Genomic DNA, 24,009 nt, shown 5'->3' on the forward strand with positions numbered 1-24,009 from the left:
AGAGGTCCACTGGATGTAATGAGAAAGACCTGGGAGGACAGGGTTAAGGACAAAAAAAGACAACAATAAAGAAATATAGTAAATTATCTATGTATAGAGCAATAGAGCATATTATCCCTTGATAAACTCCCCAATGTGTGTAGCTTTGGTCTCGGGTCCAGGATGTATTGAATTTCACTTACCTTGGAGACTTCGGCAAAGCGCCCTCGCAACACTGGCAGCAGGCTCAGTGCCACCATCTGGGCCTTCCCCCTGTAGCAACACTGCCCACTCCTGAATGTGCTGTGGCATTCCTTTGCTTTCACTTTGAACTCTATGATGGCCTGAGGATGGTCTCCACCCCCATCCAGTCCAGCCTCAGCATCAGTCACAGAGAGTGTAGCAGAGGCACCAGTGAGGAACCAGTCTCTACATAACCTGCCTCAGGCGCTCAGCCTGGTACTACAGCTTCTCCAGTTGCACTTGCCATATTGCCGCCTGCTCTTGCTGACAGTGCTACAACTTTCACCACCATATGCACCAGCAATAAGTCAGGCTATGTCTCCAACATTCCTTGGCTGGATTTCTGCCCAACTGTGAAACACACCAGTTCTGGGACCCCACCAAGACACACAGACAGCATTGCAGGCAAGTGATCTTTTATTTACAGGGATTTCCACTCTTGAGCTTTTGAACCTATTGCACCACCCTTCCTCTGCACCACTCTTCCTCTGCAGAAGAGCCGTAGACCAAACTCCACCACAGTATCATCTGTCCTCAATTTAGTAGAATAAAAGGGAGAATAAACAGAAAACACATAATGAGAACCCACATACTCCAACACAACTCAAACACGAGAAACCACGAATCATGACACTTATGAGATATAGTTAGACAAAAGAGAAACAAATTTCACACCACAAACAAATATCAACACATTTCAGGAAATTACCCTGGTTAGATAACACCACTGGAACAGCATAAGCAAACATATCTCTACACATTGTGCAAAGCGAGTCGTTGCTCGAGCAAAATGTTATAAATACATTATCCTAACCATGTGAAAAACATTAAGGTATAGGAGACTGCATCATTTCTTGCTCCCACGATATTTCAAATTAAAAAATCGTTTTGGTATGATTGGAAAAAATAGATTAATCATGTCAAAAGGTTCACTTGTATTCAAATTTGATTTGTTATGTGTATGATTTGCATTTGCTTTTGCTAATGTGTCAGGTTTGGTTGGGCAAGTGAGGGAAGGCATGATGAGGACTTCCAGGTGAATTTGTATAAAACAATAATTTCCGAAACACTGACATAAGCACTCTGCTCTTATTGCTGTGGCTTCAGTCTCCCTCTTATTGGCGTCATGGCTTCATGTCTCACTCTGCTGGTTTTGTGCTGTTTCTTTACACTGAGCTGCAGTGAGAGTTTGCCTGAATGGGTCAGCAACATTTCGACCAACCTCTTCAGTTTGTCTGGGGACATTATGCTCGGAGGGCTCTTTCCCATTAATGATGTCACCAGCAGCCTCAGTGACATAACAGAGCCCAACCAGATAAGATGTGAAAGGTAAGGATGGTTATGAACAACGCTTTCTTAACAACATGAGATTCAAAATAACTAACCCTGACTTACAATGACTTCTACTGTTTTCTGCTTGCTGCTGAACAGTGTAAATAATGTTGTACTGGGACTTGCTATATCAATGAAATACGCAGTGGATGAAATCAACGGAAATCAGACTCTCCTCCCTGGCATCAAGTTAGGTTATGAAATCTATGACACATGCAGACAATCTTCAGTAATTATAAACCCTACTCTGTCTCTCCTAACTGAAAAATCCAGCCAAGAACTACCTGTGCGGTGTAATTACACTGACCATGAGCCCAGTATAGTTGCAGTTATTGGTCCTTTTGAATCAGAAATGGTGTCAGTTATTGGAAAACTCCTGGGATTTTTTATGCTACCACAGGTTTGAATACACATACATTTTGTAGTTATCAGATTTTTTTCTCTTGATTTACAAATTTGAGACTTGCAAAAATATTTTAAATGTAAAAGTAAATCGTTTCTGTTTTTAATTTTCACACCAGATTAGCTATGGGGCCACCAGCGACATGTTCAGTGATAAACTTCTCTACCCGTCATTCTTTCGTACTGTGCCAAGTGATAAATGGCAAGTGGATGTCATGATAAAGCTAATACAGGAGTTTGGCTGGAACTGGGTTGCAATTGTGGGCAGCGACGAGGAGTACGGGCAACGAGGTGTGCAGATGTTCACTAAAATGACAGTAAACACATCTATCTGTGTGGCCTATCAGGGCCTGATTCCAGTGTACACTGACCCCGAACCAGCGATCGAAACCATCATAAATGATATCCAAACGACCAATGTCAGAGTGGTAGTGGTGTTTTCTCTCGCAGAGAAAGCTGAATACTTTTTTAGAGAGGTTAGTGAAACAGAGATTTAAAGTGATTCACAAATGTATTATTTTCTGCTAATGGACAGTTTGTTCAGTACCAGTCAACCAATGCAATTTATTCCAGGTTATCAGGAGTAATTTAACAGCTGTGTGGATCGGCAGCACAAGTTGGGCAATACATACTCGAGTGACTTCTCTGCCCAACATTGAAACAGTTGGCACAATCATTGGATTTGTTGACAAAACAGACACCCTCGGCCTGTTCAAAGATTATGCAATGGAGCTTTTCAAGAAACTCAGTGAAGAGCGGACAAAGACATCCACTCCAACCACAAATCCTGACAGTCAAAACAATCCAAACAATCGCTGCCCACAATGCTGGAATTTGTCACTAGACAACATTAGCATAGTGGAAGCACCTGCAGTCCAGAAATCAGCTTTCAGTGTGTATGCTGCTGTTTACAGTGTAGCACAGGCACTGCATAACCTGCTGGAGTGCAATTCAACTGCCTGTAAGTGGGGATCTGGAAGCAAAATCTATCCCTGGAAGGTGATTTCTTTTATTTTTCTACTATATGAGACACTGTCAAAGGAGCTTGCAAAGAAAAGCGTCTGGACTTCTTTAAGTTGCTTGAAGACGTTTCACCTCTCATCCGAGAAGCTTCTTCAGTTCTAAGGTCAAATGGTGGAGAGTCCCAGATATAAACCTAGTGGGAGTGACCCCCACAGAGGGACAAAAGGACCCCCTGATGATCCTCTAATCACCTGAGCCAAGGTGTGAAATTGGGTGTGGGACCCAATCAGCCAGAGTTTCGGGTGTGTTCATTGTGAAACCTGGCCCCACCTTGTCATGCGAATTCCTGAGGTCAGATGGCCCAGGATGTGAGTGGGCGTTAAGGCGTCTGGGAAGGGATCTCAAAACTGGATTATAGATGGCAGAGAGTTGGTGTCGTAAACCCCCGCCTCTGTTCAAAGATGGTCGGGGATGTCTTTCGGGTGAACCAGTTTCTGTCTGAGTGTGTTGCTGGGTCTGAAATACACTGGGATGTCATGCTTGGAGAAAACTCTCCTGAGTTTTTCTGATACATAGGGGATGACAATGTTGTTGCGTCTGTCCTTCTTATCCTCCTTCGCTGGTGTCACCTGAGCCAGCGAAGGAGGCTCAGGTGACACTGAGCCTCCTTCGCTCAGTGTCACCTGAGCGGATAAGAAGGACTTCGCTGGTGTCCTTCTTATCCACCAGCGAAGGAGGATAAGAAGGACAGACGCAACAACATTGTCATCCCCTATGTATCAGAAAAACTCAGGAGAGTTTTCTCCAAGCATGACATCCCAGTGTATTTCAGACCCAGCAACACACTCAGACAGAAACTGGTTCACCCGAAAGACAAAACGCCAAAACACAAACTTAACAACGTGGTGTATGCTGTACAGTGCAGTGAGGAATGCCCAGACCTCTACATTGGAGAGACCAAACAGCCACTTCACAAGCGCATGGCACAACACAGAAGAGCCACCTCCACAGGACAAGACTCAGCAGTCCATCTGCATCTTAAGGATAAAGGACACTCTTTCGAGGATGCCAATGTTCACATTTTGGACAGAGAGGATAGATGGTTTGAAAGAGGAGTGAAAGAAGCCATCTATGTCCACTGTGAGCGACCATCTTTGAACAGAGGCGGGGGTTTACGACACCAACTCTCTGCCATCTATAATCCAGTTTTGAGATCCCTTCCCAGACGCCTTAACGCCCACTCACATCCTGGGCCATCTGACCTCAGGAATTCGCATGACAAGGTGGGGCCAGGTTTCACAATGAACACACCCGAAACTCTGGCTGATTGGGTCCCACACCCAATTTCACACCTTGGCTCAGGTGATTAGAGGATCATCAGGGGGTCCTTTTGTCCCTCTGTGGGGGTCACTCCCACTAGGTTTATATCTGGGACTCTCCACCATTTGACCTTAGAACTGAAGAAGCTTCTCGGATGAGAGGTGAAACGTCTTCAAGCAACTTAAAGAAGTCCAGACGCTTTTCTTTGCAAGCTCCTTTGACTACGATGACCTGGATGACTGAGAACCTTCACAGATATATGAGACACTATACAAAGTTTGGAATCGAGCTTATCAGTAACAACAATAATTGCATTTTGCAGCTCTTGCAGGTTTTAAAGAACACTTCTGTTAACATAAATGGCACACGTCTAGACTTTGACAATGATGGCAATCCGAACATAGGATACAATATGATTCAGTGGATCTGGACAAACTCATCTCAAGTGGACTTTAGAAATGTGGGAGAATATACTGAACAAAAGCTGTTCCTCAACAAGTCCCTCTTTCAGTGGCACACTAAACAGGTAACGCTTGTAACTCAGAAAAATCTTCACAACTTCTAGCATGTAAAAGCTTTCATGTCCAGTTCATGATCTATTTTAAGATCTTAAATTTTGTACCGCAACCTTCACAGATTCCTGTGTCCACCTGTTCAGCAAAATGTGACAGAGGCCAGGTCCTCAGAGTCAAGGGTTTCTATTCCTGCTGTTTTGACTGCATCGACTGTTTGGCAGGCACCTACCAGGCAAATGAAGGTGATGTTGTCTCAGATGAGATTCATGCTCATACAGAGCAACCAGTAAGAATCCACAGTGTTATGTGACAGCCTTATTCCAGAATGGATTAAATTCATTTTCACCTCATGAGTTCACACATAATACTTCATGTTGGCAAAGTGAAAAAAATTCTATGTCTTAATTCTACAAAATAAATATAAGTTTTTCTAAAAATAAAACATATAAACTGTAAATAAGTGTTCACAGCCTTTTCTCAATACTTTATTAAAGCACCTTTGGTAGCAATTACAGCCTCTAGTCTTTTTGACTATGATGCTACATTCTTGGCATTCCTGGTTTTGGGCAGTTTCTCCCATTCTTCCTTGCAGAACCTCTGAAACTCCATCGAGTTTGATGGAGAGTGTAATTGCACAGCCATTTTCAGACCTCTCCAGAAATATTCAATTGGATTCAAGTGTGGGCTTTGGCTAGGCCAATTAAGGATATTCAGAGCGGTCCCGAACCCACTCCTTTGTTATGATGCCTGTGTGCTTAAGGTTGTTGTTCTTTTGGAAGATGAACTTGAACCTGATGAATCAGAGGTCCAGAGCACTGGTTGCCTCCAGACATGACACTTGGAATTAATGTCAAACAGTTCAATCTTTGTTTTATCAGACCAGAGAATTTTGTTTCTCGTGGTCTGAGAGTCCTTCAAGTACCTTTTTGAGAAACTCCAGGCAGGCTGCTATGTGCTTATTCTTGTGGAGTGGCTTCTCTCTTGCGAGTCTACCCTTCAGGCCTGATCAGTGAAGTGTTTTAGGCATGGTTGTTGCTCTCACATACACTGCAACTATGGAACCTTATATAGACAGATGTGTCCCTTTCCAAATCATTAGGTTTTGTTAATTAGGGCAATACATTTCTCCTCTTCAAATCAGGGGAATGATTTTCTTATCTCTTTCTGTGTAAGAAGGCATAAAAATGAAGTAAGTCACACATGTAGCCTGTGCAAGATAGGATCTCTAAATGGTGCGTGTGTGTACTGTTGTGATGTTTTATTTTGCTTTTTAATTTAGCCATATTTTTGTGCTTTCCCAATCATAGACGACACCCAGTGTACTAAATGTCCCAACGGTCAGTGGTCCCAGCATCGCAGCACGAACTGCACTGACCCCATCTTTAAGTTTTTCACCTGGGACAGCGAGGATGCTGTGATAATGATGCTGGTTGGTGTGCTGCTGCTGATATGTCAGGGGTCGGTGGGTGTCATGTTCCTGATGCACCGAGGAACCCCCCTGGTAAAGGCCTCGGGGGGACCCTTGAGTTTTGTGGCTGTGCTCGGCCTGATGGGAGCATGTCTCAGTCTGCTGCTCTTCCTGGGGGAGCCCAGGGATGTGGTCTGCCATCTTCAGCTGCCCTTCACTTCCATTTTCCAGACTGTCACCCTCTCCGTTATCCTGTCCATCTCACTACAGGTGAGTTAATACTGGTGAAATACTGCCCCACAATGGCAGTGTGCAGAAATGGCAGAATCAGTTAAAGAACATGCTCGATAAAATACAGATAGAAGGTATGCAGTGTGTTAATTTTTCTGTCTTCCCTAAGCTTTCCAGTCTTCAATAATTTTTGTTTCTAACTTTAATTTGATAATTGCTACTGACACATACTTACACAAATTAGAGATATCACATGTATTTATTGGCCAGTTTTCAAGGAACGTTTACTTTTGCAAGACAGACCAGATATATAGCATGACACAGAAACAAAACCGTTCAAGAGCTATTAATATGTATATACTCCCATCAATAAAAGAAAATCTACATTTTCAATTTAATACATGCAGTTTAAATAAAACCCCACAAAATTGTGTAAAACATAGTAAAAACATCAGTCATGATCAGTGTGTGGTGTCAAGAAAAGGGATTTCAGTAAGAACTTTACAAATAATACACCAACAGCAAAAAACGATCATAAATTGTAAAAAGGTGGCATTTTACATATAAAAGGTCAAAGGTCAATTTAACTGCTACGGCTCAGTATTTTGCAAAAACATTTTTCTGTCTAATATCTATGAGGCAGTTGTAACCATTTGGCTTGATGCTCAGCTTCATCTTCATTGCAGTGTTTCCACATTTTAGAATTTTTACCTTATTTTCAGCATAAACTGTAACTTGACAGGTTTGTGGAGGCATACAAGTGTAATCTACTTTAGATTTCTCAAAAAAATTCAGAAGTTGTTTTTAGTGAAAGCGCATAAAAGCACAAGCGCTTTTGGACAAAACACATAATGTAATATAAGAAAAATAAAAAATAAAGATATAATCAGGATGATAACTTCTTCTTTTTTTAACAGATAATTTGCGTGACAGAGTTCCCAGAGATGGCTGCCTCTCACCTGCATTTGTTAAGAGGCCCTGTGAGCTGGCTGTTTGTGCTGATCTGCTGCGCTGTGCAGGCTGGTCTCTGTGGCTGGTTTGTTCAAGAAGGACCTTCATTGTCTGAATATGTGGCAAATATGACAATAGACTTTGTAGAATTCTTCCTCTCGTGTCCTGTTTCATCTTTGACTGGATTTGCTTTAATGCAAGTTTTCAATGGTGCAATGGCCCTTGCATCATTCATATGCACCTTCATAGCAGTGGAGCCTCTTCATCAGTATAACTTAGCCAGAGACATCACCTTTTCCACCCTGATTTACTGTGTCATTTGGGTGATCTTTATTCCAATCTACGTAGGCAACAACAGTGATAATAACAAGATCCGGTCAATTGTCCATGTTTATTTCAGCCTAGCAAGCAACTTTGGACTGCTGGCAGCCTACTACTTTCCAAAATGTTACTTCTTGTTAAAGAAACCTGAATTAAACACAGCAAAGTACTTCTGTACCTTCTTAGAGGGCGTCCCACCAACTCAAACTCAAGAAGAGCAACAGCCAAAAGCACAGGAAGGACAATAAAACAACTGAGCTTCTTATTAAGAAAATCAAAGAATCTCAAAATTCCATAGCTTTTGCTTTCTATGAGGATAGGAATGATTGAGTAATTTGCAGCATAGTTCAGTACACCACAAAAGAAACTAGATAATATTATAAAAATAGTTGTTTCTGAATTACTCTACAATCACGTAATACATATAGCAAATAACACAGAAAGTGCATTGCATTTATATAATAATGTGTAGTCTGCAAAAGAGTTTAAAATAGATTTGTACCTGTAAACTATTTTATTCAAGAATTTTTTTTCTATATTTCTTTTGTTTGTGTTACTGCAGTTTCATGAACTGGATGAAAATAATGAAGCAATTAGACATACTGTACTGTGACAGTTTTTTATCTCTAACACTGGATTTTTAACCTACAATGTTTATCATTTAAAAATATAATAATTGCTTTTCTCTTTAAAAATACTCTCAAGTTATCTAAAAGTAAAATTGTTATGTACACAATTCTGCCTCAGAGTAATACACATTAAATTATCAAAATCTTGATACACTGACTAAGTTTGGGTTTAATCTTTTCTCTGGTAAAGACAGATTGTAAATTTATTGTTGTGAAACTGGTTCCGTCTTTTTTTTCTTTTTTGCATTAATACTTGTGGTGTGAACTTCATAAATAATATAGAATGTGTTGTACACTATTGTACTTGCAGTGTATTTTCATCTTAAATACATTAAAATACTAGTCAAAAATATTTGACATGCTCAGTACAAAACCTGAGAGCTATTTATTACTAAATAAAGCTGCCATATTGTGTGTGTGTGTGTGTGTGTGTGTGTGTGTGTGTGTGTGTGTGTGTGCATGAGAAGCAAATCTTTAAGACCACAGAGGGAGAAACTGAGGAACTCTGCAGTGACATCAGAGTGCACACAGGTGAGTAAGTGTGTATCCAACCGCTTCCAGGTGCCACAGGCAAGAAAAGCTTTGAGGCCATAATTTTCAAACATATATCCACATGATTTGCAATGCTGAGTTGTACTTAGCCTAGAGCTGGGCGATAGAACGATAACGATATGTATCGCGATATAACTTTTACTCGATAGAGAAATTAAGCTATCGTGATAGACCTCGCCGCTCTTGTCCTATTAAAAAAAAAAAAAAAAAAAAAAAAAAGGTCAGCCAATCCAAATTAAGTAGCCCAGAGCCGAACCAATCACAGCCGCAGCGTCACGTCGTGTGACTTGTTACGTACAGCACAAGTGCCAAGCTGCACGTGTGTTTGTTTGGGAAGCAGCCAGCGGGTAATGGAGCCAGCGCGTAATGGAGGAAATGAGTGTGCCGACTAGAAAAATCAACCGAGCGTGACCGAAGAGAAAACAGATGATGGTTCCAATGCCGGAGAGATTGTCGAACGGAAGAGCCATAGAAGTTCCGTAGTGTGAAGGTATTTCGGCTATTTCAAGTCTGACAAAAAACAGAGTAGCGTGCACTGTAAATTGTGCCGAAAGCAAGTCTGGAAATACAATAAACTGGTGCATGCGTCACACTGTGCGCCACGTTATTGTTTCGGTGAAATGAATTTCTACAATACTGTTACTGTTAATTCTACTCTCTGCAGTGTTTAAATGCTTACATATACACACAGTTACTGTCCCTCCACACATACGACTCGGTTCTGCTTCTATGCCCCAGCTTTGTTTACTTTTTCCCACCGAGGCTTCTAGACTTCTGATTGGCCAACATTTCTGCACGGTTAGGAATCTAGCGCCACCTGCTTCTTTGGCATGTTCATAGCAGCGTTTTCCTTCATTTCTGCCTTTATGTGTGGACGGGATTATTTTTTAAAACGAAAACGGAAAATCTCCGTTTTCAAAAATACCCGTGTACGTGTGGACGTAGCCTCAGTCTCTGACTGGAAGCGCTAATTCGTCATTCGGCTTTTGTCAGACTAAAGTAACTGTTAAAACTGTTTGAAAAGCTCAGCTATACAACAAGGAGAGATTGAGAATTTCCTTTTAGTTCTCAGTTTATTTGATACTGACAAAAGTTAGTCAGTTTTGTCTGTTCTTCTGTAAAACAAACTAAGATTTATTTTTAGAATTAATATTTTGTTTCTAAGTGGAATTGACAATTTAGTCTGTTTCGTTTGTTCTATTTTGAAACTTAAACGCTTTAGCGGCTGCCTTTTGTGTAGTTTGCAATATTTGCCTTTATTTATCTGAAAAAGTCTCATGTTCCTTAAGTACATCTACCCTGTTGAACTTATTATGAGAAATAAATATTTAAATCAAAACAAGCTGCTGATTATTTCACATTTTACTTGTGAGCAACGGCACATTTAAATCTTACAAATATAGTTATTTGGCTTATATCGTGATAGATATCGTTATCGACTGAAATGAAAAAAACATATCGTGATATGAAAAAATCTCATATCGCCCAGCTCTAACTTAGCCTAAACACTTCTCACACTCAAGCTTCCATCTGTATCACTGACCAAGGAAAACTAATTGTCATTATCTATATTAATATTCTCAATATATTTATTAGAAACATATATTTGTGTATTATACTACATTTTGTAATCCCTTCAATGTGTGATATCATGTGACTGCTTATCCATGGCAGTTAGAACACATGCTTCAGTCCACCATCTCTACACAACATTGTAGAGGCGTGTCAACCAAGAAAGCCTCAGTGTTCCCAGTCTCCCTTGGAATGCTCTTGAAGCTCTGCCGGAGGTGTGAGTTGAAGATCTCTCAGACCAGGGCCTCTGCCAGGTGTTCCCAGAGCACCCTCAACCACCCAATGGACTCCAAGAAGGCTGGGTACTCTGAACGTTGTTCAGTGCATAAGCGCAGATGACAGACAGGGCACATTCCCTGACCCAAAGGTGCTGGGAACAAACCCTCTGATTCCAGTGCCTAAGCTGTGCTTTGAGGTGAGCCCGACTATATCTAGCCGGTAACTCTCAACCTTAAGCACTAACCAGGCCTCCTTCCCCACAAGAGAGATAACATTCCATGTCCTAATTGCTAGTTTTGGTAGTCACGCAATGCCCATCTTTCTGTAGGCCCATAGTGTAATTTGAATTCTTGAATGATGTTGTAATAGATATCAGCTTAACAACTAAAATTATGGCTGTGGTGTTCAATGCGTTTAATTATCAAATATTGCTTTTCTGATTTACACCTTTTAATTTCGTACTTGTAAGTAGTTATAAGTTTTCTATGAGATACCTTATGATAAAAAACAATGGCTTGTGTTTTTTCAAACCCCTGTTACCAAAGATTTCCTGTAATAGTAAAAGAAGGCAAAAAAGAAAAAAAACTTCAAAGCTGATTTAAAATGTGTTTAAATGGACATTTAAAAGGAGCTTACTTTGTAAGTCTGCTGAAGGTTTATGCAAATATCTTGGGAGGAAATATTTAATTTGCCTTGTGGATGAGCAACATTGCATGCAAATAAACATACCAAGCCAACAGTGAGGGAAATATATGACATGATATTTCAAAACAATGTGCTTACTAGACCCAGCTCTGGATAGTCATGTTTTCAGGGGTTGAAAAAACTGAAAAGTTAATCAAAAACACTCAAGATACAAGGTTTTGGTTTAATAGCGTCTTAGCAAGGAGGCATAATGGAATTTAATGTGTGAGATTGTTTAAGTGTCATTGTTTGTATGTGGATTGAAGAGGGGATAACCAAAATTCAGAACACTGCAGGCAGAATACTTAACAAAAAGTCCCAGACCTTTTCAAATAAAAGGGGAGCATAACAGACAACATGGCATTGGACACAAGGATGACTGCAGTATGTACACAAACAAGACCGATTAAGGATACAGGATAGCTGGGAGAATGAACCACAGGTGCAGACTAAGAGGAAACTGAAAGGAAGGTAAACTCAACATAAAAGCAACCACCTACCAACTACCTACCATTAAAGTAAAACAGGAAATATGACTGTAAGAAGTCTTACATGAAAACGAAGACGGAGGTAAGGAAGACATAAACACTGAAAGAGGAAAGAAGAGGCAGTCAAACACTGTGGGAAATACACATGAGAATTTGCATAATTATGATGCCCATTGTTCCTTCAGTGGGCTGGTTTCAGTCATTATGCAAATCACAGCAAATCCAGCATGTCCAAATTAACACTGTCGGATTTGATTTCAACACTATTAAAGTGTCTATATGGGTCCACACCAGAGAGTGTTAATTTAACTCTTTTTGGAGAGTTGGTACGTTAACTCTGATTTAGTGTTAAACACCAAATCTGTCTGGAGTTGATAATTTAACACTTGGTGTTAAGAGTTTATATATTAACTCTCAAAGAGTATTTTAGTTTAACTACGTAAGAGTTATCTTCTAATTCATTCTAAAAAGCAGGAATTTTACTGTTCTGAACTTCTAGAAATTTCTTTTGGAAATAAACATTTACTAAAAAGATGCAATGGTTTTTGAAAAACATTTATTCTGAACTGTGCAGCACAATTTCAAAACATTTTCTGAAAGATGTAACAGTGTACATGTTCTCACTTTCATTAGAATTGTGTTTATCAAAAGGTCTGACATGGTAAACGCAAATAACAGCTTTCTCAACACTTATTTCTTCAATACAATATGCATGTCCTTCATTCATCCCTTTGTGGAACTTCAGCGCACTTCTGCTCTCCCCCATATTCCATCTTCACAAGCATATCCTGTGCGGAGATCGAATAAAAATTAGTTGACACTAATTAACGGCACAAATAATCCAGTAAACAATTGCAGCACAGTAAAAAAAAAAAAGGAATCCTCTTTGAGCCATTACTTGTGTAAAGTATTTTCCCAAAAGACAAAGACACAGGCAACAGGTAATACTGAACTAAATGTAAAACCTCAACCTTTTTCATTTTTACCTAAACCGTGTGCACAAATCTCTGAAGGGATCTATGCTAACGTAGAATCGAGTCAGGACGTCAGTTATTGCTGTTTGCTCGTTTTTTTTTTATGGGCGATCGTTTTCAGGCTTCAAGTAGCACCATTATACCAACATTTCACATTCTAGACATTGTTTTAGGTGTATTTGACCAAAAGTTTGACTGAAAATTCACATGCAAGCTTTTTTTCCAAGGCTGTGGTATTTGCCCGCAAACAATACCTTTCAGCTAGCTAAAACAGATTATTATGCTATCACCGAGCAACACGGCTAATGCCTTTCACACAGCTTTGTCTCAGCTCCAAAGAGCCACAGAAGTAAAAGCTAATAGAAATAATTGAAACAATCTTTGAAAAAATGACTTACCAAGCATGGCAAACAACTCAAATATGTAGAGCAAAATGTTCTGAAACGGCTTCACTTCAGCTTCGATTGGAGCCGTGCTGGGGGCGGAGTCTGTGAATGTACTCTATTGGTGTCATAGCCCCTCTAGGAGTTCAGAGTTAAGAGGTCAGGAGTTAATGTTTCCATTGTAACACCTCCAGATTTGACAGAGAAACACTCATTTTTAACACTCGATTTTAACTACTATCATTTTACACCTCAGAGTTACATTAAAAGAATGTGACTCTACTTAGAGTAAAATTAACTCTACTTTTGCAAGGAGACTATTAACACCAAAACATTTAACACTTTTGAATTTGCTGTGATATAAGATTGGGGAAACCTGCAGTCAGCTGAGACTGAAGAAGTCAGTTGGATGAGTGACGAAACGTTTCTCCCACTGAAAACGCCACGTCCAGATGAACAGAATCAAACTTTTGGAGATGTACTTCCCCGGATGATTGAGCATGCATCAAGAGATCCATAAAAACCAGAACTCACACAATACAACAGTAAAAAAGTGTAACAGAAAACCTTGAAATAAAAACAGAGTTCAGCAATAGCACAAGAAATAAGTCTCACTTTTAGAATATTAAAGAAATTCAAATAAGAATCCTAAATTTAATAAATACTACCCAAACTCAAATACCACAAGAACTCTAGAATACCAGAATGATTATGAAATCTAAAAAAAAAAAAAAAAAGCAAAAATTAAAAAACACTAGAACAGCAGAGAGAATAGAAATCTCTTAATGGGAGCCCTAAAAGTCCAAAGCAACTCAAAACTCAAAGATCCAAACCAGGAATCATGATACTCATGATAGATAATTATTCCAAAGACAAACAAATTTCAAACCACAAACAAATTCTATGAAAATACTCCGGAAAGATGAACACTGCAGACATACACACAAACACACAAAAGTGCAAAGTGAATCTTTTTTCTCAGAAAACCATAGAGGTTTTAAATATGTCTGTGTGAGAACACAGGTGAATTTGCATAAAACCACCTACATGATGCACTGACATAAAAATACGCTGCTGTCATTGCTGTGGCTTCATTCGCTTGCTTATCAGTGTCATGGCTTCATGTTTCGCTCTGCTGGTTTTGTGCTGTTTCTTTACACTGAGCTGCAGTGAGAGTTTGCCTGAATGGGTCAACAACATTTCTACCAGCCTCTTCAGTTTGTCTGGGGACATTATGCTTGGAGGGCTCTTTCCCATTAACGATGTCACCAGCAGCCTCAGTGACATAACAGAGCCCAACCAGATAAGATGTGAAAGGTAAGGATGGTTGTGAACAACCCTTAATAATAACATGAGACTCTAATCGTGTATGCTAACCCTGACTTACCACAATATTTACTGTTTTCTGCTTGTGGGTAAACAGTGTAAATAAGTTTGGACTGGGACTTGCTATAGCCATGAAATACACAGTGGATGAAATCAACGGAAATCAGACTCTCCTCCCAGGCATCAAGTTAGGTTATGAAATCTATGACACTTGCACAAAATCTTTAATTATTATAAACCCTACTCTGTCTTTCCTCAATGAAAAATCCGACCAAGAACTACCTGTGCAGTGTAATTACACCGACTATGAGACCAGTACAGTTGCAGTGATTGGTCCTCTTGGCTCAGAAATGGTGTCAGTCATTGGAAAACTCCTGGGATTCTTTTTGATGCCACAGGTTTGAATACACATACATCTTAAGATTTGCAGCATAGTTTCTATTAATGCAAAGATCTGACAATAAATGTTTCAAATGTAAAAGTAACTCTTACAAGTCGATCAAAGGATTTGTGCCAGGTTATATCACAGAAAAATTAACTTGTTCTTTTATTGCCTGATCTTTAGATAATTGTTTTTTTGTTTTGTTTTTACCTTGAAAATGATATATTAGGTCTTACATGTCAATAGTGATTAGAGTTATCTCTGATTTTCTGTTTTTAATTTTCACACCAGATTAGCTATGGGGCCACCAGTGACAGGTTCAGTGATAAACTTCTCTACCCGTCATTCTTTCGTACGGTGGCCAGTGACAAATGGCAAGTGGATGTCATGATACAGCTAATACAGGAATTTGGCTGGAACTGGGTGGCAATTGTGGGCAGTGATGAGGCATATGGGCGACGAGGTGTGCAGATGTTCACCAAATTGGTAGAAAAAACATCTGTCTGTGTGGCCTATCAGGGCCTGATTCCAGTGTACACTGACCCCGAACCAACAATCAAAACCATCATAAACAATATCCAAATAACCAATGTTGGAGTGGTAGTGGTGTTTTCTCTTCCAGAGCAAAGTGAAATCTTTTTTAGAGAGGTTGGTGAAACAGAGAATTAAAGCAGCTAAGAACTGTATTAATTTCTATTAGTGCATGGAGTTTGTTCAGTACCAGTCAATCGTTTAATTTTTTCCAGGTTATCAGGAGTAATTTAACAGCTGTATGGATCGGCACCACAAGCTGGGCCATCGATGCTCGAGTGACTTCCCTGCCCAACATTGAAACAGTTGGCACAATCATTGGATTTGTTGACAAAACAGACACCCTCGGCCTGTTCACCAATTATGCAATGGAGCTCTTCAAGAAACTCAGTGAAGAGCGGGCAAAGACATCCACTCCAGCCACAAATCCTGAGAATCCAAACTATCGCTGCCCACAATGCTGGAATTTGTCACTAGACAACATTAGCATAGTGGAAGCACCTGCAGTGCAGACATTAAGTTTCAGTGTGTATGCTGCTGTTTACAGTGTAGCACAGGCACTGCATAACCTGCTAGAATGCAATTCAACTGCCTGTAAGTGGGGATCTGGAAGAAAAATCTATCCCTGGAAGGTGATTTATTTTTTCTAATTTATAGACCGTTGTATTTAAAATCAAGCTTATCAACAATAACAAAATGAGTTAAATTACATTTTTTACAGCTGTCTGAGGCTTTAAGGAACACTTCTGTTAACATAAATGGCACACATATAGAGTTTGACCAATATGGTGACCCGAACATAGGATATGGTGTGATTCAGTGGATCTGGACAAACTCATCTCAAGTGGACTTTAGAAATGTGGGAGAATTTACTGAACAAAAGCTGTTCTTCAATAAGTCCCTCTTTCAGTGGGACACTAATCAGGTAATTTTTGTAACTCAGAAAAATATGTACAACTTATGTAAAAACTTTAATATCCAGGTCACGATCCAGTTTGAGATCTTGGATTTTCTTTTTTACCACAAACTTTGCAGGTTCCCGACTCCACCTGTTCAGCAATGTGTGGCAAAGGCCAGGTCCACAGAGTCAAAGGCGTCTACTCCTGCTGTTTTGACTGTATTGACTGTTTGGCAGGCACCTACCAGGCAAATAAGGGTAATGTGGTAGTCTCAGATATCTGATGTTGCTTATTTGCTTCCTTGTCAAGATATTCAGTGCATCTAGAATCCACAACGGTACGCTTCTTTAATATGTTGCTATGTGACAGCCTTATTCCAGAATGAATTAAATTCATTTTCATTTCAAAATTCAAGATTCTTGCTCATATCTAAGCATATAAATGTCAACAGATTCATTTAAAATAGAATAAAAACAGGTAAACATAAAGAGCCTTTCACTGTCCTAATAAATACAAAATCTACCTGTTGCACCTGTAAAAATTCACAATTAAAATGCGGCAACTAGTTTTAATCTGTGATAATCAGAGTTAAAATAGTATTCAGTAGATGTGCAGACATTATATTTGAACCTTTTTTGTGCTGAAAGGAGACCTTCAAGACTCACTGTATTCAGGCAATTAATGCATCTTCTTTGCAGTATTTAGCTAAATCAATGACCTGTAATACTAGATTAAAAACACAAATGAGAAAGTTGTATCATTTTCTTGTCTTTATCTGCAAATCAGCATAATCCATAACATGTCACTGATGTGTGATAGGATCCCTAAATGGTGTGTGTATGTTGTTTGTTTGGTTGGTTGATTTTTCGTTTTTAATGGAACCAAATTTTTTGTGCTTTCTCGGTCATAGACGACACCCAGTGTACTAACTGTCCTTACCGCCAGTGGTCCCAGCATCGCAGCACGAACTGCACTGACCCCATCTTTAAGTTTTTTACCTGGGGCAGTCAGGATGCTGTGATAATGATCCTGGTTGGTACCGTGCTTTTGGTATGTCAGGGGTCAGTGGGTATCGTGTTCCTGATGCACCGAGGAACCCCCCTGGTAACGGCCTCAGGGGGACCCTTGAGTTTTGTGGCTGTGCTCGGCCTGATGGGAGCCAATCTTAGTCTGCTGCTCTTCCTGGGGGAGCCAGGGGATGTGGTCTGCCATCTTCAGCTGCCCTTCACTTCCATTTTCCAAACTGTCACCCTCTCCGTTATCCTGTCCATCTCACTACAGGTGAGTTAAGAATGGTGAAACACTGCCCCACGATGGCATTGTGCAGAAACTTCAGAATCAGTTACAGAAAAAGCAGATAGAAAGCATGCAGTGCTTTAATTCTTCTCTCAGCTTTCCCGCCTTTTTTAAGTTTGTTTTAAAAAATATTTTGATTATTGCTTATGGCACATCCAATTAGAGACATCGTGTGTAATTAGAGACAGTTTCTATTGTACTTTTAATTTTGTACCTTAATTGCAGCAGTATTCAACTTTGAAGCAAACAGCTGACATGAATGAACTATTGATCTATAAGAATCTCATTTGTTGGTTAAATATGTCTAACTTTATTACATTATTTTAGGCCTTTCCATAAGATCTTACGCATGCTTAGAACCCAACCTTTCTTTTCAAACAGATACTCTATGTGACAGAGTTCCCAGAGATGGCTGCCTCTCATCTGCATTTGTTAAGAGGCCCTGTGAGCTGGCTGTTTGTGCTGATCTGCTGCGCTGTGCAGGCTGGTCTCTGTGGCTGGTTTGTTCAAGAAGGACCTTCGTTGTCTGGATATGTGGCAAATATGACAATAGACTTTGTAGAATCATTCCTCTCGTGTCCTGTTTCACCTTTGATTGTATTTGCTTTAATGCAAGGTTTCAATTATGCAATGGCCCTTGCATCGTTCATGTGCACCTTCATGGCAGTGAAGCCTCTTCATCAGTATAATCTAGCCAGGGACATCACCTTTTCCACCCTGATCTACTGTGTCATTTGGGTGATCTTTATTCCTATCTACGTAGACAACAACAGAGATAATAACAAGAACAGGTCAATTGTCCATGTTTATTTCAGCCTAGCAAGCAACTTTGGACTGCTGGCAGCCTACTACTTTCCAAAATGCTACTTGCTGTTAAGGAAACCTGACTTAAACACACCAAAGTACTTCTGTACCTTCTTAGAGGGCGTCCCACCAACTCAAACAGAAGAGGAGCCACAGCCAAAAGCACAGGAAGGACAATAAACAAACTGTTCATAAAGTAAATGAAAGAATGTGAAAAAAGGACAGCAATAGTTGTGTAATGTATACCATGAGACTGTACTCTACAAAATACACTAGATTAGATATAATAATGATATAATAATCATTGTTTCTCAATCACGCCACAATTATGTAAATTATACACCAAATAGTGTAGAATGAATATATTGCAGGCAGTGTTGGGGAGTAACGGAATACATGTACCGCCGTTACGTATTTAGAATACAAAATATGAGTAACTGTATTCCGTTACAGTTACCGTTTAAAAAGGTGGTATTCAGAATACAGTTACTTTGTTGAAATAAATGGATTACACTGCGGTACTTTCCTGTTTCATTTTGTCGCGGGTCAGGACTGTTTGGGTTTTGTTTGACAGCTACGTTCTGTTGTTCCAGGCGGCAGCATTACAGTTGCCATGGTTACAGGGCGACGCTCTCTCTCTCTCTGCGACTGTGTGTTTCCTGGGTGAGAGAGCGCCTTTTCGTTGTTGTTGTTGTTGTGCTAAGCTAACAGGCAGAATGCTACAAGCATAGCTCTAAAGAATGTAGCATCGTGGGCAGTGTAGTCCGTGTTGCAGGGAGAATGGACTGCCATACACGTTATGGGTCTGTGAGCGCGAGAAGGGAGAAAAAGGGGAGTGGAAAGGTACGAGTTGTCATCGAGGAAAAACGGGAGCTGGAAGCATGTAAATATAATAATAACCACTGCAGCCAAGAAGAGTGCCTGACGAGCCCAGTTGTAAGTAAGCTATTAAGACTCGACTGTACACCGTGTTCGTGTTTTCCTCCGAAATTAACAAGTTCCGTTGGAGCAGCCTTTCAACGCCTCTCTGTCTCTGGCAAGCAGAGTTGACCCACACAACAAAGTAAAGCTATTTTTCGGCTACGAGCCGCCGTATTAGTCAGAGGTCCCTTTACTACAGTTCGGAGTCGCGGACCTTCAGTAATAGTAATAAATCACACAGCAATAGTACATTCACGTTGTTGTAAAAAGCATGATAATATATTAAGTAATCCAAAGTATTCAGAATACGTTACTGTCATTGAGTAACGTAACGGAATACGTTACAGAATACATTTTAGGGCATGTATTCTGTATTCTGTAATGGAATACATTTTAAAAGTAACCTTCCCAACACTGATTGCAGGTGCCAGTTTAGCTCAGTGGGATGAGAAGGCAACCATATGCCGAGTGGCTGCCGGCCCAGGTTTGAATTCAACCTCCCCTTTGCTGCATGTCTTCCCCTCTCTCCCTCAACTTTCCTGTCAATCTTTACTATCCCTATCAAATAAAAATGCCAAAAAGAAGAAGAAGAAGTTATTTTTATTTAGTAACATGCAATCTATAATAGATTATTCGTCTAAGAAATTATTATTTTTCAGGTTCATATTTTGTTTGTGTTGATGTTGGTGACAAAAGTATTTACTGAATTAAAGTAATGCTGTAATTAAACAATGTAGTGTGAAATTTTTACTCTAACATTATTGGTTGTAGTTTAGAAACCTACTATTAGAGATTTAATGGCATTTTGCTTTAGAATAATCTCACTCTCAGTGATCACGTCATGCAGACAGTTTTGCTTCAGAATAATAAACATTAAATTATTTCAATTTTATTATTGTGTCACTGACTAATTTTGGGTTTGACCTTTTATCTGGTAAATCTGGGAGATCGTGGCTTAAGAGTTGGGTGTTTGTCTTGTAATCGGAAGGTTGCCGGTTCGAGCCCCGGCTCGGACAGTCTCGGTCGTTGTGTCGATGGCCAGAGGGGCCGATGGCAGCCTCGCTTCTGTCAGTCTGCCCCAGGGCAGCTGTGGCTACACCTGTAGCTGCCTCCACCAGTGTGTGAGAGTGAATGAATAGTGGCATTGTAAAGCGCTTTGAGGGTCCCGAAGAGCGCCATATAAATGCAATCCATTATTATAAATATTGTATTGCAAATTACTGCTGTATAACTCTTTTAGTACTAGAATGTATTGTACACTACTGTACTTGAATTGTATATGGATTCTAAATACATTAAAACAAGAGTCCAAAGTTTTTGACATGCTTTGTACAATAAAACCTGAAGGCTATTTTTGACTAAATGTACTTAGCACACAAATTTACCAATAATTGTAGCATGAATTGTGTGTGTGTGTGTGGGGGGGGGGGGGTAATTGACTGCTTCCAGGTGCCACAGGCAGGGGAAACAAGCAGGAACCAGAATGAGACTCCGCCTTTGAAATGCTGAAGCAGAATCAGAATTATGCACTCACACGCCCTCATGCACACAAACCGAGAAGAGAAAGAGAGAGCAGAGAGTGGAGAGACAGGAAGACTGACAGTTCATTATGAAATGGCTTTAATGATCTGACCCACTTGAGATCAAATTGGGCTGTATGAGTCCTTGAAGTAATATGACTCCGACACTCCAGCTTAACATTTAAGAACATTTAAGAACCTGCAGCCAGTTAAGTTAAAAGAAAGAATTAAAGAATGTATCAATTCAACAAATTTATTTTTGTTGTTGTTGCTGCTTTTTCATTTTTAACTCAACGCCTTACTGCTTGTCATGATTTTAATAATTCAAATAAACAGTAAGCAGAACAGTAATCACCCTATCACCTCATTTTAGTTTCATTTGAATTCACACTGGCTTTACATGGAAATTAAAGGAGGCATATCGGGTGGCCAGAAAGTTTTTATTGGTATAGATATCAGCTTAACAACTGGAAATATGTCTGTGTTTTTAATGCATTTAATCAGGCACACCAAATATCAATTTTCTCTTTTCAACCCTTTCATACAGTAGTTGTAAGTAGTTATAAGATATTTAAGCGATACATATAGATTTTTTTTAAATGGCTACATGTTTTTCAAACTCCTGTTACTAAAGATTTCCCCAAAAAGATTTTCATATTTATATGAACATGAAAATATTCATATTGTTTGAAAATATGAATCCAAAATATGCAAATATGAACAAAAAAGCTGATCTAAAATGTGTTTAAATTAATATTTAAAAAGAGCTTACTTGCATGCCTGCTGTAGTTTTATGCAAATATCTTGGGAGGAAATATCTAAATTTGCTTTTGTGCATGAGCAACATTACATGCAAATAAACATTCAAAACCATCAGTGAGGTGAATACAAAACATAAAAGTTAAAATGGATAAACATAGATCTTAATACAAATGTATATAATGTATATACGTTTCCCATATATATGTTATCTGCTGAGTTATCTACTAAACAGCTTTAAAGTCATCTCCTTGCATTGCTGACAATTCACAGCTGTACTTTTCAGGTAAGTCTAACAAACCTCAAAAGTCTCTTACCTCAGCGAATGCTTCATTATTTTTAGTAATTTCCTTTTGACTCAAATTTTCTTTGAGACAAAGAATTTTTAGATGTAATGTCCTAAAAATTCTATAAATGTAGAACTTTGTCTCATCTCAATTATTGTAACTCGCTTTTCACACATATCTCTCAGTCTTCTGTAACTTATCTTCAGCTGAACCAGAATGCACAAAAACTAGCGAAATTCATTTAAAGATTGTGTTAATTCATCAATTACTTTAAACCTATACATGGCCAAGCCCTTGTTTACATATCACACCTGAATCCGCTTCTCCGGTCATTTAATGGGGGTCTTTTAACTGTTCCACATTCTTACTTTAACCTCCTAGGTCCTGGCGTCCAAATATGTGGACACCACATTTTGGGTTATTTAGACCAAAATACTAAATTTTGCTCTACAAGGGCCTGATATCCACTTACGAGGACATTATACTGCTACTGTTCTATCAACATTTTAAATGAATATCCTCATATGTGGCTCTCATTCTTCTTAGAAACAAAAATTAGGTTAAAAAAAAAAATCTGGTAATTCTTTGTTTTTACATTCATCAGGTCCCAATCAGCCCAAATATCAAAGAGAAATTAAAAATGCATGCCTTGGAAGAGTTCGGGTCTTAGGAGGTTAAATTCAAAAGGGACCACTCTTTTTAGGTTGTTGCACTGAAACTCAGGAAATCTTCTTCAGTCTCTCAGGTTGACTGAATCTGTGTTTTGTTTTAAACAGCTGCTGAAAGCTAATTTTTAAAGATTAGCTATTTGTTAATATTTCACCCAATATTTCAGGTTATAGTTTACATATAATGTAATATGAGTTACGTATGAGCAAATGGATGACTGTATGTTTGACTGTGTGTTTGTAAAATTCATTAATGTATGTTTTATTCAAAGCATTGTACCAGTGCTTTAAAGTGTGCATTAAAATGATTACCATTAATATTGTTATCAATATGATCATTGTCAGGCTGTTGATACTTCTTATGGGTTAACAGATAACAAGGTTTTGGTTTCATATCATCTCAGCAAACAGACACAGCAATTTACTGTACAGGTTCAGCATGGTTAGTGTGTGGATTTTACAGGGGAGGAATCAAATGTGGAATACTGCAGGCAGAATACTAAACAAAAAGTGACCCATTATTGTGGCTGATTGAAGACCTAAACTAAACATAAAACAACAAAACTATCATCCAAAAGCAAAGCGTAATCAGGAAACACATGCAAAGGAGCTCAGAGGACTCATGATGCAGACAAACAATAGACACAAGGATGACTGAAGTATGTACACACAGAAGGCTGATTAGGGATAAAGGACAGCTGGTTGAATGGGACACAAGTGCAGAAATAGAGGAAACTGAATGGAAGCAAAACTCAACCAAAAAGCAACCAATTGTCAAAAATAAAACAAAAGATCCCAAAGACAAAAAACAAAACATGGGTATAACAAGTCTTAAATGTAAAGACAGAGATAAGGGTGAAAGAAGTGACTGCTGAAAGAATTGGCAGTGAAACACTGAGGAAAATACACCTTTGCAAAAAAACAAGCTCAAAAGCTAACCTGAAGCTGAATACAGACCAAAGAATCTAAACCAAACACGAGAACAATAAGTCTTTTTCAAAGGCATTAAAACTTCATAAATACTGAACAGGAATTCAAAGACTCGAAGTAACGCTTAAGACAGAGAAAATATCATGAAAACTAAACAGGAATCCAGACCTCCGTGACGACGAGAGCTTCCATAATACAACAATACTAAAGCTCAACAACAAAAACCTTGAAGTAAAAGAACAACCCCAGATTTCTCAACCCCAGCACTGTAGCTAGGCTAACAAACAGTCAGAGGTCTGTTGAGCTGACTATTCGTTTGTATCCATGTTGTACTTCTGAGTCCACTTTACCAATCACTTCCTCCAAACCATCAACGTGTCTTTAAAACGCCATTCCTATCAGACTCCTCAAAGAAGTCCTAACATTAATTAATGCTTCAATCCTAAATGAAATGAATCTATCTATGGTAATGGGTTACGTACCACAGGCCTTTAAGCTGTATTATATAGCTGTATTTAAG

The 24,009-nt window shown here is 39.2% G+C and overlaps 2 protein-coding genes across 2 annotated transcripts; both read left to right on the forward strand.

Annotated features, from left to right (window-relative positions):
• Positions 1-1,348: 1,348 nt before the first annotated feature.
• Positions 1,349-7,913, forward strand: LOC146574567 (taste receptor type 1 member 3-like). Its single transcript, XM_085275583.1, has 8 exons — positions 1,349-1,551; positions 1,654-1,954; positions 2,076-2,432; positions 2,530-2,955; positions 4,562-4,765; positions 4,876-4,996; positions 6,062-6,432; positions 7,311-7,913. The coding sequence occupies exons 1-8, from the start codon at positions 1,349-1,351 to the stop codon at positions 7,911-7,913; spliced, it is 2,586 nt and encodes an 861-aa protein (XP_085131709.1).
• A 6,367-nt stretch (positions 7,914-14,280) lies between these two features.
• Positions 14,281-18,584, forward strand: LOC146574568 (taste receptor type 1 member 3-like). Its single transcript, XM_085274324.1, has 8 exons — positions 14,281-14,483; positions 14,590-14,890; positions 15,166-15,522; positions 15,621-16,037; positions 16,127-16,325; positions 16,430-16,561; positions 17,215-17,585; positions 17,982-18,584. The coding sequence occupies exons 1-8, from the start codon at positions 14,281-14,283 to the stop codon at positions 18,582-18,584; spliced, it is 2,583 nt and encodes an 860-aa protein (XP_085130450.1).
• The last annotated feature ends 5,425 nt before the right edge of the window (positions 18,585-24,009 follow it).

This window comes from Mchenga conophoros, linkage group LG5 (assembly GCF_057382185.1).
Source record: "Mchenga conophoros isolate Kocher_MC1m ecotype Shallow Benthic linkage group LG5, M_conophoros_male_GT1.1, whole genome shotgun sequence".
Taxonomy (NCBI): Eukaryota; Metazoa; Chordata; class Actinopteri; order Cichliformes; family Cichlidae; genus Mchenga; species Mchenga conophoros.

Coding starts and splice junctions, on each gene's coding strand:
- LOC146574567 (XM_085275583.1), top strand. CDS start 1,349: ATGGCTTCATGTCTCACTCTGCTGGTTTTGTGCTGTTTCTTTACACTG. Junction 1,552..1,653: donor AACCAGATAAGATGTGAAAG/GTAAGGATGGTT, acceptor GCTGCTGAACAG/TGTAAATAATGTTGTACTGG. Junction 6,433..7,310: donor TCCTGTCCATCTCACTACAG/GTGAGTTAATAC, acceptor TTTTTTTAACAG/ATAATTTGCGTGACAGAGTT.
- LOC146574568 (XM_085274324.1), top strand. CDS start 14,281: ATGGCTTCATGTTTCGCTCTGCTGGTTTTGTGCTGTTTCTTTACACTG. Junction 15,523..15,620: donor GTGAAATCTTTTTTAGAGAG/GTTGGTGAAACA, acceptor AATTTTTTCCAG/GTTATCAGGAGTAATTTAAC. Junction 16,326..16,429: donor CCTCTTTCAGTGGGACACTA/ATCAGGTAATTT, acceptor CTTTTTTACCAC/AAACTTTGCAGGTTCCCGAC.